This window comes from Heterodontus francisci, chromosome 1 (assembly GCF_036365525.1).
Source record: "Heterodontus francisci isolate sHetFra1 chromosome 1, sHetFra1.hap1, whole genome shotgun sequence".
Lineage (NCBI taxonomy): Eukaryota > Metazoa > Chordata > Chondrichthyes > Heterodontiformes > Heterodontidae > Heterodontus > Heterodontus francisci.
Window position 1 is genome coordinate 136,239,879 of NC_090371.1, and position 12,742 is coordinate 136,252,620.

Consider the following 12,742-nt stretch of genomic DNA (forward strand, 5'->3'; position numbering starts at 1 on the left):
TCACCTTCTCAAAGGCAATTTTGGAATGGGCAATAAATGCTGGCCTTGCCAGCGACACACACATCTCACAAACGCATGGAAAAAAACAGAAGCCGAGATTAAACAAACTAGGGTTTTATTCCTTGGAATTTAGAAGGCTTAGATCGAATTTTTCAAGATATGCATAGGAATATAGAAGGTAGATGGGGAGAAACAATTTGCACTAGTTGGGGAGTCTAGGACTAGGGAGAATAGACAAAAAGTTATAGCTACATCTTTCAGGAGTGAAATTAGGAAACATTTCTTCACACAAAGGGTGGTAGAAGTTTGGAACTCTACTGAAAACAGCAACTGATGCTAGATCAATTGTTAATTTTAAAATTCAGATCGATAGATTTTTGTTAGCCAAAGGTATTAAGAGATATGGGGCAAAGGCGGGTATATGGAATTAGGTCAAAGATCAGCTATGATCTCACTGAACAGCAAAACACACTTGAGGTGCGAAATGGCCTACTCCTGTTCTTATGCTCCTATGTTGTTTGAATAATGCCATGACTGCACCTCCCCAGGTTCAGCTGTTCAATTATCAATAGAGGAAGTGAGAAAGTAACTCCTCTCAATTCTGGAGTGGAATCCATGAAATTTATTGTGTGACCCTCTTTCACAGTTTCCCTCATTCAAATATTTTGCACAATGTGATTCCCCACTGAGTGTCCTTCTGTAGTAACTGGGGGTTTGCGGACAGTGAAAAAAGGAGGCAGGAACAGCAATCTTTTGTTCTTTGGTTAAGATAGTGGTATTGCTTCTTCACTGGGATTAATCCTCTCCTATTCCAAAAGGGATTGTTTCTCAATTGAGGAAGCCATGGTCAGATGCTGTACCTGACGAGTCAGTCCTCTAAGGAAGATACCTGAAACAGCTTGCAATATTTTTTTTATATAGCTTTATGAAGCTATATAAAGGCACTTTCATCTGGTACACAAGTAAGACATGGCTTGAAAAGAACACTTCCATCAGATTTTTTCTACAAGCTTTGCAGGAAGACAACCCCTTGTCCCCTGCATCCAACTGCTTTGCTATCTGGACGAATATTATACACAATATAGTAAAAGCTCCAAGCTACAGTATCAATGTTAATTATCAAATAAAGCTAGGTACTGCCTGCGTGTGAACTTCAGTGAATCCCTGTTAACAGACCATAAACATTTGAAGCAGTGAACTTCCTCCATTCATTCATTAACTTTGACTGCTTCTCATAATGGGCTGAAGCTTTCTCCTGAACTGGGGATTTACTATATTTCATCTGTAGTTGGAAGATACCAGTAGACACAGTAAGTGAATGTGCGAAGAGAACTTTGCAGAAGCTGGCAAAACATGATATATCCTATCAATCTTGGTTATCAGAAAATGTTGCAATATGGTAGTAATTAGGACCCTGGAAAAATAAGACTATAAGAAATATCTACCAGCTCAATTAAACATCCATGCTGAACCAAGGATATAGCTCCGGTGCATCTCAACTGAGAAGGAATGCTTACATTCTAGTCATCAAATAAGATATGCACTGGATAAGCACCACACCCAGTTCCCATTACTGTGATTCTAGTCCTGAACTGGAGTCTTTGTTGTTCTGTTCAGCTGTAGCAGGTGCACTTCTCAGGAACTAAATGGCTTCCTAGGCCTCCAATATGGCGGGTACTAAGTGAACACGCATCACAAGCTCAAAGTGTATCACACAGCATACTGGTAAAGACCAAAACGTCAGCATGCAGAGTCCGCGGCTGGAATAGGTATCGAGCCCCTTATTTGCTAATGCAACGATGTCTGTTTGAGGCTCCCAATGCAAGACAGGTTTGCCGTGAGGAAGCTGGCACCTCTATACTCAAGAAAACCACCCATACATGCAGCCTAATAAGATGGTGCTTAAAGAAGTAGTCTGTTCGGCCACAAACAAGGTAACTCTAACACATAACTACCTTAAATATACTGACCTGAATTTTAAGCCAGGTGGAGCAAATGTGATCCTCCAGACCCCAAAATCACAGAATGCCACAATCATACACTGATACATCCCTCCCCACTGATTACCGCAGCTCCCCCCACCCCAACACTGCCCAATGACTGATGGATACCAAAGTCCTCCCTAATCGCCACCTCATTCCAGTCTCACCCATCAACTGGACACCAATTGTCACCACTGTCTCCCGACCTGAACACCCTTCCTCCCATTCTCACCGCTTATTTTCATACTCGAGAGCTGTTGAGATGCCAGCAGTGGCCGCAACTTACCATCACAATTGACAGTGAGCGGCTTGTTGCTCTCCACAGCTCACCGGCTCGATGGAAGCAAGAAACAAGACCTAACATCAGGGGAAGCATCAGGCTTCATCATTCAGGTGCAGGGATTATTCACTGCCCACCTTATTTCTAGGCCATAAAAGTATATTTACCATCTACTATCCTGACCAATTTTATTGAAGCCACAAAAATGCAGATGCAGGTTTAGTGCTAAAGGCAGAATTAGGCCAACATTCTAGATTAAAATGAATAGGTGGATGAAGAAAAAGGCACAAATGGATTATGGGAATAGGGTGGGTAAACGTGTTTAGGACTATTTGTTCCCATGGAGGGTAAACACCAACATGGGCTGATTAGGCTGAATGTCTTGCACTATAACTTCTAAGATAGATCCCAAGGCTACTTTTACAGTGTCAAAGTCATATGAAATGGTCTTGTTTGGTTTAGCATCATTGTAGCAAAAACTGGTCAGGAAATCTGGCTCCTGTTAAATATATTCTTTGAAGATTCATTTTTGAAAGATTGAAGAAATGTTAAACTTTGGGGTTTTCCAAGGGGGTCATGTAAAGGCCACTTGACTTTGTAAAACAGTCCCTGGAAATACTTTTTTAAAAGGGGAACTGAGAGATCTTGAGGAAAACAAGCCTTTCCAGGAAACCACTTGACTTCCAGCAACAACAGGAAGCCTTTCCGGGAAAGCACCCAACATAGCGACGTTTAAGAGGCATCTTGACAAATACATGAATAGGATGGGAAGAGAGAGATACAGACCCCGGAAGTGCAGAAGGTTTTAGTTTAGACAGGCATCATGATCGGCGCCGGCTTGGAGGGCCGAATGGCCTGTTCCTGTGCTGTACTGTTCTTTGTTCCTTGTTCCAGCTCAATAAATAACAGAGAACTTTGGATACCTGGAGAAATTGTTTCCAAAGAGGTGAGGGGTTAAGATTGATGGAGGTCAAAAGGTTGACCGCCTGCTGTCGGTTTTGCTTTTGAATTGTTTTGAGTGAAGGCTGAACTATATAAAAAGGGAGAGAACGGATGGGGCAGAATTTGTAAGGAGCATCCAGGAGAGCTTCTTGAAACAAGATGTAGATAGTCCAACTAGGGAAGGGGCCGTACTGGACCTGGTATTGGGGAATGAGCCCGGCCAAGTGGTTGAAGTCTCAGTAGGGGAGCATTTCAGGAACAGTGACCATAGTTCCCTAAGTTTTAAGGTACTTGTGGATAAGGATAAGAGTAGTCCTCGGGTGAAGGTGCTAAATTGGGAGAAGGCTAATTATAACAATATTAGGTAGGAACTGAAGAATTTAGATTGGGGGCGGCTGTTTGAAGGTAAATCAACATCTGACATGTGGGAGTCTTTCAAACGTCAGTTAATTAGAATCCAGGACCAGCATGTTCCTGTGAGGAAGAAGGATAAGTTTGGCAAGTTTCGGGAACCTTGGATAACGAGGGATATTGTGAGCCTCGTCAAAAAGGAAAAAGCATTCGTAAGGGCTAGAAGGCTGGGAACAGACGAACCCTTGAGGAATATAAAGAAAGTAGGAAGGAACTTAAGCAAGGAGTCAGGAGGGCTAAAAGGGGTCATGAAAAGTCACTGGCAAACAGGATTAAAGAGAATCCAAAAGCTTTTTATACATATATAAAGAGCAAGAGGGTAACCAGGGAAAGGGTTGGCCAACTCAAGGACAGAGGAGGGAATCTATGTGTGGAGCCAGAGGAAATGGGCGAGGTACTAAATGAGTACTTTGCATCAGTATTCACCAAAGAGAAGGACTTGGTGGAAGATGAGTCTAGGGAAGGGAGTGTAGATAGTCTGGGTCATGTCGTTATCAAAAAGGAGGTGCTGGGCGTCTTGCAAAGCATTAAGGTAGTTACGTCCCCAGGGAACTACCCCAGAATACTGAGGGAGGCAAGGGAAGAAATTGCTGGGGCCTTGACAGAAATCTTTGTATCCTCATTGGCTATAGGTGAGGTCCCAGAGGACTGGAGAATAGCCAATGTTGTTCCTTTGTTTAAGAAGGGTAGCAAGGATAATCCAGGAAATTATAGGCCAGTGAGCCTTACATCAGTGGTAGGGAAATTATTAGAGAGGATTCTTCGGGACAGGATTTACTCCCATTTGGAAACAAACGAACTTATTAGCAAGAGGCAGCATGGTTTTGTGAAGGGGAGGTCGTGTCTCACTAACTTGATCGAGTTTTTTGAGGAAGTGACGAAGATGATTGATGAAGGAAGGGCAGTGGATGTTGTCTATATGGACTTCAGTAAAGTCTTTGACAAGGTCCCTCATGGCAGACTGGTAGAAAAGGTGAAGTCACACGGGATCAGAGGTGAGCTGGCAAGATGGATACAGAACTGGCTCGGTCATAGAAGACAGAGGGTAGCAGTGGAAGGGTGCTTTTCTGAATGGAGGGCTGTGACATTTGGTGTTCCGCAGGGTTCTGTGCTGGGACCTTTGCTGTTTGTATTATATATAAATGATTTGGAGGAAAATGTAGCTGGTCTGATTAGTAAGTTTGCGGACGACACAAAGGTCGGTGGAGTTGCGGATAGTGATGAGGATTGCCAGAGGATACAGCAGGATATAGATCGGTTGGAGACTTGGGCAGAGAAATGGCAGATGGAGTTTAATCTGGACAAATGTGAGATCATGCATTTTGGAAGATCTAATACAGGTGGGAAGTATACAGTAAATGGCAGAACCCTGGGGCATACAGTATAAAAATTGGCAAGTCATGCTGCAGCTGTACAGCATCTTAGTTAGGCCACACTTAGAATATTGCGTGCAATTCTGGTCGCCACACTACCAGAAGGACGTGGAGGCTTTGGAGAGGGTACAGAAGAGGTTTACCAGGATGTTGCCTGGTCTGGAGGGCATTAGCTATGAGGAGAGGTTGGATAAACTCGGATTGTTTTCACTGGAACGACGGAGATGGAGGGACGACATGATAGAGGTTTGCAAAGTTATGAGTGGCATGGACAGAGTGGATAGTCAGAAGCTTTTTCCCAGGGTGGAAGAGTCAGTTACTAGGGGACATAGGTTTAAGGTGCAAGGGGCAAAGTTTAGAGGGGATGTGCGAGGCAAGTTCTTTACACAGAGGGTGGTAAGTGCCTGGAACTTGCTGCCGGGGGAGGTGGTGGAGGCAGGTACGATAGCGACGTTTAAGAGGCATCTTGACAAATACATGAATAGGATGGGAATGGAGGGATACAGTCCCCGGAAGTGCAGAAGGTTTTAGTTTAGACAGGCATCAAGATTGGCGCAGGTTTGGAGGGCCGAATGGCCTGTTCCTGTGCTGTACTGTTCTTTGTTCTTTGAGGTGAAGCTAAAAACACTGTTTTTAAAAGTTAAACCCTGTTGCAGCCAAACCAGGAAAGGGGCCAGAGGGGAGCCTGAGACCCCTTCCTCACCCGGTCATAACACTCAGATATAAATATAAGTAATTGCTCACAGTAGACGAATGGATCAATTCAAGGAGAGAAAAGAACGTCCAAGGAGAGAAGAGAATTCCCAAGGAAGGAGAGAAGACCACAACCCAGCTCAGTTTTCCAGCACCTCGCTAAAAGACCCTGAAAAGTCCACTGTGTCAACTCATCTAGCCTCCTTCTTTGAAGAAAAGCCTGCTAAATTAATTCTCAACGCCGACTGACAAGAACTGTTCTAAAAGATCACAGTGACCCGTCTACATGTACTCAGAGGCCAGACTGTACGCCAGTTTTTGGAACACAACACATCTCATCTGCTGTTTCTTCAAGAACAAGCACGTATTCAGCCCAAGTGTTCTTTATGTCTGTAATAGTGCTCTAAAAACAAAAATCCCTTTATTTTTCTGGTTAACCGGTATATATATGTGTATGTGTGTGTGTGTGTGTGTGTGTGTGTGTGTGTGTGCGCGCGTGTGTGTGTGTGCGTGTGTGTGTGTGCGCGTGTGTGTGTGTGCGTGTGTGTGTGTGTGCGTGAGGGGATAAGGTAAAAAGGGAACTGTGATATTTCAATCTGTGTGCTTATGCTTTACTTCATTACTAGTTTAGACTTGTTTTATAATAAACCAATAATTTTATTGTTTATTAAAGAAACCTGACTGGTGCGTTTTATTCTGGGAAAATTAGAGTATATACTTGACCGTATCAGTACACGGGAAAAATTTAACTATGTTGTGACCTGTGGAGAAGTGGGACTAGAATAAACAGTGTACTCCTCCCGCCTCGATCGTAGCACTAGTTATAGGACTATAAAAGTTATAAGGCTGCCATAGCAAAGTTTCAGGTAATGGTGGACTTTACAGTACTCCAACCACTGTCAAATATGAAAATAACCAAGTCCAAAATGCAATTTAATTTGTTATATTGGAGTGCATTACCTGCAATGCATTAGTCTGATGAATCATATAAATTGCTTTGTGTATAATATCTGAATCACCAGTCCATATTATAATTTTGTAGCATATTATACATCCACTTTATTTTACTCAAGATTGCCTAATTGGCTTTCCTCATGAACAGAATGACAACATCAAAGAATTACTGAAAGTGAATCTTGCTTGGGAAGAATTAACTTAAGTTCACTGTTTTGGTGGAAGGCAAAAAGTAAAGATATTTACACCCTCAGTATCTGATTCAAGAGGGGGAAAATAGTCCTGCTTAATTATTAAGCAGAAAAAATTTCCTCTGTGTTCTCCTCTCTTGAAGTTGATAATTCGTGCTGCATTAAAGTCCCACAGCAGCCAGCTACCCTCCAGCATTACAGCCAAGTGATTATACTTCATGTACGAGCCTTGACATACTGGAAGCCTATGCAACTTGGCGGCATCATAGTTGAACACTATTCTGTCCTCAGTTGATTTCCACACACATTTTACAACAGCGATCACTGAATAGTAACTAGGAATAACCAGGAATAAAAACCCATTAGCAGCTTGGAATAAAATAAGAAGGGGGTTATACTTCAGTTGTACAGACTCCATCTAGAGTACAACATGCAGTTTTGGGCACCAAACTTCAGAAATGAAATAGTGACCTTGGAAGGGGTGTGGCACAGACTCACCAGAATGACACGTTGTCTAAACTTCATTTGTATCACCTTGAATTTAGCAAGTTGAAAGGTGATCTAATGGTCTGAAATGATAAAAGGGATTCAAATAGCAGATAAAAAGAAACTCTTCTGGAGGGGGTATAATCTTAAAATTGGAGTTGGACCATTTAGCAGTGAAATCAGCAAGGACATTTGCACAAAAAGGGTAGTGGAAATCTGGAACTTTCTCCCCAAATAGGCTGTGAATGCTGGGTCAATTGATATTGTCAAGACAGAGATCAATAGATTTTTGTTAGGGAAGGGCATCAAGGGTAATGGGGTAAGGGCAGGTAACTGGGGTTGAGGTACTTATCAGTCAGGGCCTAACAGCATGTCAGAACAGGCTCAAGGGGCTGAAAGGCCTTTTCCTTTCCCTATGGAAGCCTGGTTGTTTCTCCCTTTTCTACCCCAGAGATGCTAAGGCTGATTGCAGCAACCTAAAGCTGCTTTGATCAAAATCAGATAAGCAAAAATGAAGACTTTGGTTCTTCCTGATTTGTATAGAAGCATAGAATCTTACATCACAGAAGATGGCCATTCAGCCCATCTTGCCTGTGCCAGCTCTTTGAAAGAATTATTCAATTTAGTCCCACACCCCAGCGTTTCCCCCATAACCCGGCAAATTAATTCTTCTCAAAGTTTTTTCACCCAGAGGGTGGTAGGGATCTGGAACTCACTGCCTGTTAGGGTAGTAGAGGCAGAAACCCTCAACCCATTTAAAAGTTGTCTGGATATGCACCTTAAGCGTCGTAACCTGCAGGGCTATGGACCAGATGCTGGAAAGTGGGATTAGGCTGGGTGGCTCATTTTTCGGCCGCTGCAGACACGATAGGCCAAGTGCCCTCTTTCTGTGCCATAAACTTACTATGAATTTATGATTAAAGAACATGTCCAATTGCCTGTTGAAAGTTTCTATGGAATTTGCTTTCACCACCCTTTCAGGTAGTGTTTCAGATCATAACAACAACTGTGTGGAATAATTTTTCCTCATTTTCCCTCGAGTTCTTTTGCCAATTATTTAAAACCTATGACTTCTAGTTATCAGGTACCCACTTGCTCTATCAAAACCTCTCAATTTTAAATACCTCTATTAGGTCTCCCTTAATCTTTCTGCTCCAAGGAGAGTGATCCCAGATCCTCCAATCTTCCCAGAGAACTAACGAAGCACTCCCATTGATAAAGGACCTCAAAAAAAACCATGCTCTCATCTGAAATATTGTAGCCCCTACTAGAACGCACTTCACACCCTACAAACAGACGACAGCGCCACCTCTCGATGGTGCACCTCCTGGTTGATTGCCAACATCACCATAACTGTATTCCCAGACATATAAATATATACCAATAACTCAAGTCCCTCATCCCCGATATCATGCTCGTAAAGCTTCTCAGTATTCTCTCCAGAGACTTGGCATCCTTCTTAAAGTATGATGCACAGAATTGTACACAATACTCCAGTTTAGGCCTAACCAGCTATTCGTAAAGGTTTAGCATGACTTTCTTATTTTTATATTCAATGCCCCTATGTATAAAGCCAAGTATCCCATACACTTTCTTAACTGCCTTATCAACTTGCCCTCCCGGCCTTTAAGGATTTGAGACAATGCACTTTGAATGCTTCCATTTCTTTTAATTGTTTTATTTGAGGACTTGTGTTAAAACTGAAAAGATTCCTTGGATGTGCTTTTTTTTAAAACCAAGTTCAACAACAGGATAAGATGTTGTTTGAAAGCCACCTGTTCTGGAGGCCACCTGTGATTTTGGCTCAGAAAACAGCAGAATGCTTGGTGATCTGGATAAAAAATGGTTACAGAGAAACCACATATCAAAGTTTATGGAGGTCAGGAAGTCGACGCACTGTTTGGGATTTGAACATTGTTTTGCAATTTTAATTGTGGTGTGAACTGTTTGAAGACAGTTGGTGTTTTCCTGCCAAGGAGAAAAGAAATCACCCGGCTCACCTCCTTCTCTACTTTTCTAAAGAAATACTGCCAGGAGCCAGAGTGGGGAAAAATCCCTGATGCCGTAAAGCTCCTCCGGAGCTGGAAAAAATCCTGTGATTCAAGTGTGTGCTGGTGAAAAAAACCTTAATGCCACATTTCTCCTAGAAAGCTTACCAGAATAATTCTCGACATCTCCAGAACAGACGGCTTCTGAAACGAACCCAGTGACCCATCTTTGTATACCCGGATGCCAGAAAAGAGACAACTGACTTCCTTTCATATCTTTTTTCAGCAAGATTTAGCGAGTATTAACCAAGGTAGTTTTTTTTTGTCTTCTTTTGTAGCAGACCTTTGCAGAATGAATTTCTATATTCTTCCCAGTGTGTGCATGAGTCTAGTTGGGAAATTTTTTAAAAGGGAACTTTCATATTTTAATCAGTGTGTTAATGCTTTGCTTCGTTACTGGTTAAGTCTGGTTTTATAATGAACTGATAATTTTGTTGTTTTATTAAAGAAACCTGGTTGGTGTATTTTATTCTGGGATAATAAAAATTTAATAGAGCATATGATTGGCTGTATCGGTAACCGGGTAAACATTTAAGTAGATGTTATGACCTGTGGAGAAGTAGAACTAGAAAAGGCAGTGCACTCCTCCCGCCTTGGTCGTAACAACCTCCAGGTAACTGCAGCTGCACACCCTTAAAATAGTGCCATTTAAATTATACTACCTCTCCATGTTGCTTCTCCCAAAGTGCATCACTTTGCACTTGATCAGAATTAACTAGCTGTTGACCAGAAATTTAACTGGACTAGCCACCTAAATATTGTGGCTACAGAGCAGGTCAGAAGCTAGGTACTTTGTGGAGAGTAACTTACCTCCTGACTCCCCAAAGCCTGTCCAAAGCCTCCCCATAGGCGTAAATCAGGAATGCAACGGAATATTCTCCACTTGCCTGGATAAGTGCAGCTCCAAAAACACTCAAGATGCTTGATATTATCCAGGACAAAGCAGCCCGGTTGATTGGCATTCTATCAACCACCTTAAAAATTCACTCCGTCCACCCCGCAACATTGTGGCAGCAGTGTACACCATTTACAAGGTGCGCTGCAGCAATTCGCCACGGCTCTTTTGACAGCACCTTCCAAATCTGCGACCACTATCACCTAAAAGAACAAAGGAAGCAGATGCATGGAACACCAACACCTGCATGTTCCCCTCCAAGTCTCTCACAATCCCAACTTGGAATTATATTGCTGTTCCTTCATCAAAATTCTGGAACTCCCTACAGCACTGTGGGTGTACCTATGCCATAAGGACTGCTGCAGTTCAAGAGGGCAGCTCACCACCACCTTCTCATGTGCAATAAATTTTTGCCTTGCCAACAATGGCCACATCCCATTAATTAACAAAAAAAACTTACTCGCATTTGTTTGCATCTGCCATGTGTCTGCCCATTTCACCAATTTGTCTTTGTCCTCCTGAGGCCTGCTGCTATCCTGCTCAACATTTACTACTTTGCCAAGTTTTGTATCATCTGCAAACTTCAAAATTGTAGTCGCTCTACCAAAGTTCAGGTTATTTATATATAACAAGAAAAGCAATGCTCCTAATACTGATCCCTGGGAACCCGACTGCACACATTCCCTCTGCTCAGAAAAATGTCAACTACTACCCTCTGCCTCCTATCTCTTAGCCAATTATGTACCCAAGTTACCACAGTCCAATTAATACCACGTGCTTCTATTTGCCGAATAAGTCTTATGTGGTACTTTACTGTACAACCGTCATCAATCCCTTTGTTGCTCCATCAAAGAACTCAGTCAGGTTAGTCAGACACAATTTGCCTTTAACAAATCCATGCTGGTTGTCCCTTATTAACTCAAGTTTCTCCCAGTGAGAATTAATTTGTTCTCGACGATGGTCCCTATTAGTTTTTCCACCACTGGCATTAGACTATTTGGCCTGTAGTTACCAGCTTTAACCTTCTCTTTTTGAACAGGATTCATGTGTGAGTCATTATCATACCTGACGGAGTATTTAACCAATAGCCAGTGAGAAATCTCCTGATTACACCGAACAAAAGTGGGTTCCAATCATATGATAGCCATGTTAAAAAATAATTGCTGTAAGATATATTGCTGCTGTTTAATATTATGCAATTTCATCCAGAAGATAGAAATATTTTCCTAAATCCTCAATTTCTAAATTCTGTGCTATGTAATAATTATTATTTCAATGTCTTTGATGAAAACACATGTTTCATTACAATTCAAATACTCCAACAGTTTACATTGTTATCAAAGTTTAACTGGTGCACTGTATTTGATTTGGAACTGCTGTTCAGATCAATAGGCAAAAATCTGTAAAATAAAAACTATGAAACCCACCTCTCGAGTTAATACAGCAATAAAACACCCATTGACTTGCTCCGAAGGTTCAATCTTGAAGAACTTATCAGCTGCGCAGGTTATTTCTGATGGACAACATAAAGGAATAACAGGAGCACTTAGCCTGTGGAAAACAACAACAACAGGACAGCTTGAACCTTGTTTTAAAAATTATAACATTTGGGTAGTAGCTCAGGTTCTCAAACACATTCACAGCAAATCTTTGATTGAAAATAAAGGAAAAGGCAGGAAAATTAACTGAGGAGACTGACCTGTCATGAGAGCAGTAAGCACTGATCCCCACTCCTGTGACGTAGATGCTACCTGACACTACCCAACCATGTCAGCTCCATATACAGCTGCTGCAAACACTAATTTCCTGCATTGGAAACGGCAAGCAGGAAGTAACAAACAGATGTTCAGACCTCCTGGCTGAGGTAGTCATCTGAAGTGAGGGGATTTTCCCAATGGGATCAGCAGTCATAGCCCTGGCCTTCTGACAGTCATCCACCCAATGTTTGTTTTTCAAGTAAAAAGGCAAGTTACAGTGGACTACCACGGAATGAAGGCTACTTTCCTGGAAAAGAGTCTTTTTTGATTCTTGCATGGGATGTGGGCATCGCTGGCAAGGTCAGCATTTGTTGCCCATCCGTAATTACCTTTGACAAGTAAGTGGCTTGCTAGGCCATTTCAGAGACCAGTTAAGAGTCACAGAAATCATCGAAAGATTAAAGCACAGAAAGAGGTCACTTGGCCGATCATGTCTGTGCCTGCCAATAAAACAAGCCGCCCAGTCTAATCCCACCTTCCAGCATTTGGTCCGTAGCCCTGCACTTGAGGTGCATATCCAGACTCCTTTTGAATGAGTTGAGGGTTTCTGCCTATACTATCCTTTCAGGCAGTGAGTTCCAGACCCCCACCACCCTCTGGCTGAAAATGTTTTCCTCATCTCCCCTCTAATCTTTCTACCAATCACTTTAAATCTATGCCCCCTACTCACTGACCTCTCTGCTAATGTAAATAGGCCCTTCACATTCACCCTATCTAGGCCCCTCAAAAT

The 12,742-nt window shown here is 42.3% G+C and overlaps 1 protein-coding gene across 3 annotated transcripts in view; it reads right to left on the reverse strand.

Annotated features, from left to right (window-relative positions):
• The window catches only part of LOC137372492 (putative methyltransferase NSUN7), a 168,348-nt gene that overhangs the window by 22,099 nt on the left and 133,507 nt on the right, over positions 1–12,742 (reverse strand). For all 3 annotated transcript variants that reach the window (XM_068036371.1, XM_068036380.1, XM_068036365.1), the window contains one exon: positions 11,683–11,806. In XM_068036371.1, coding sequence (XP_067892472.1) covers positions 11,683–11,806 — 124 coding nt within the window. The remainder of the gene's footprint in view (positions 1–11,682; positions 11,807–12,742) is intronic.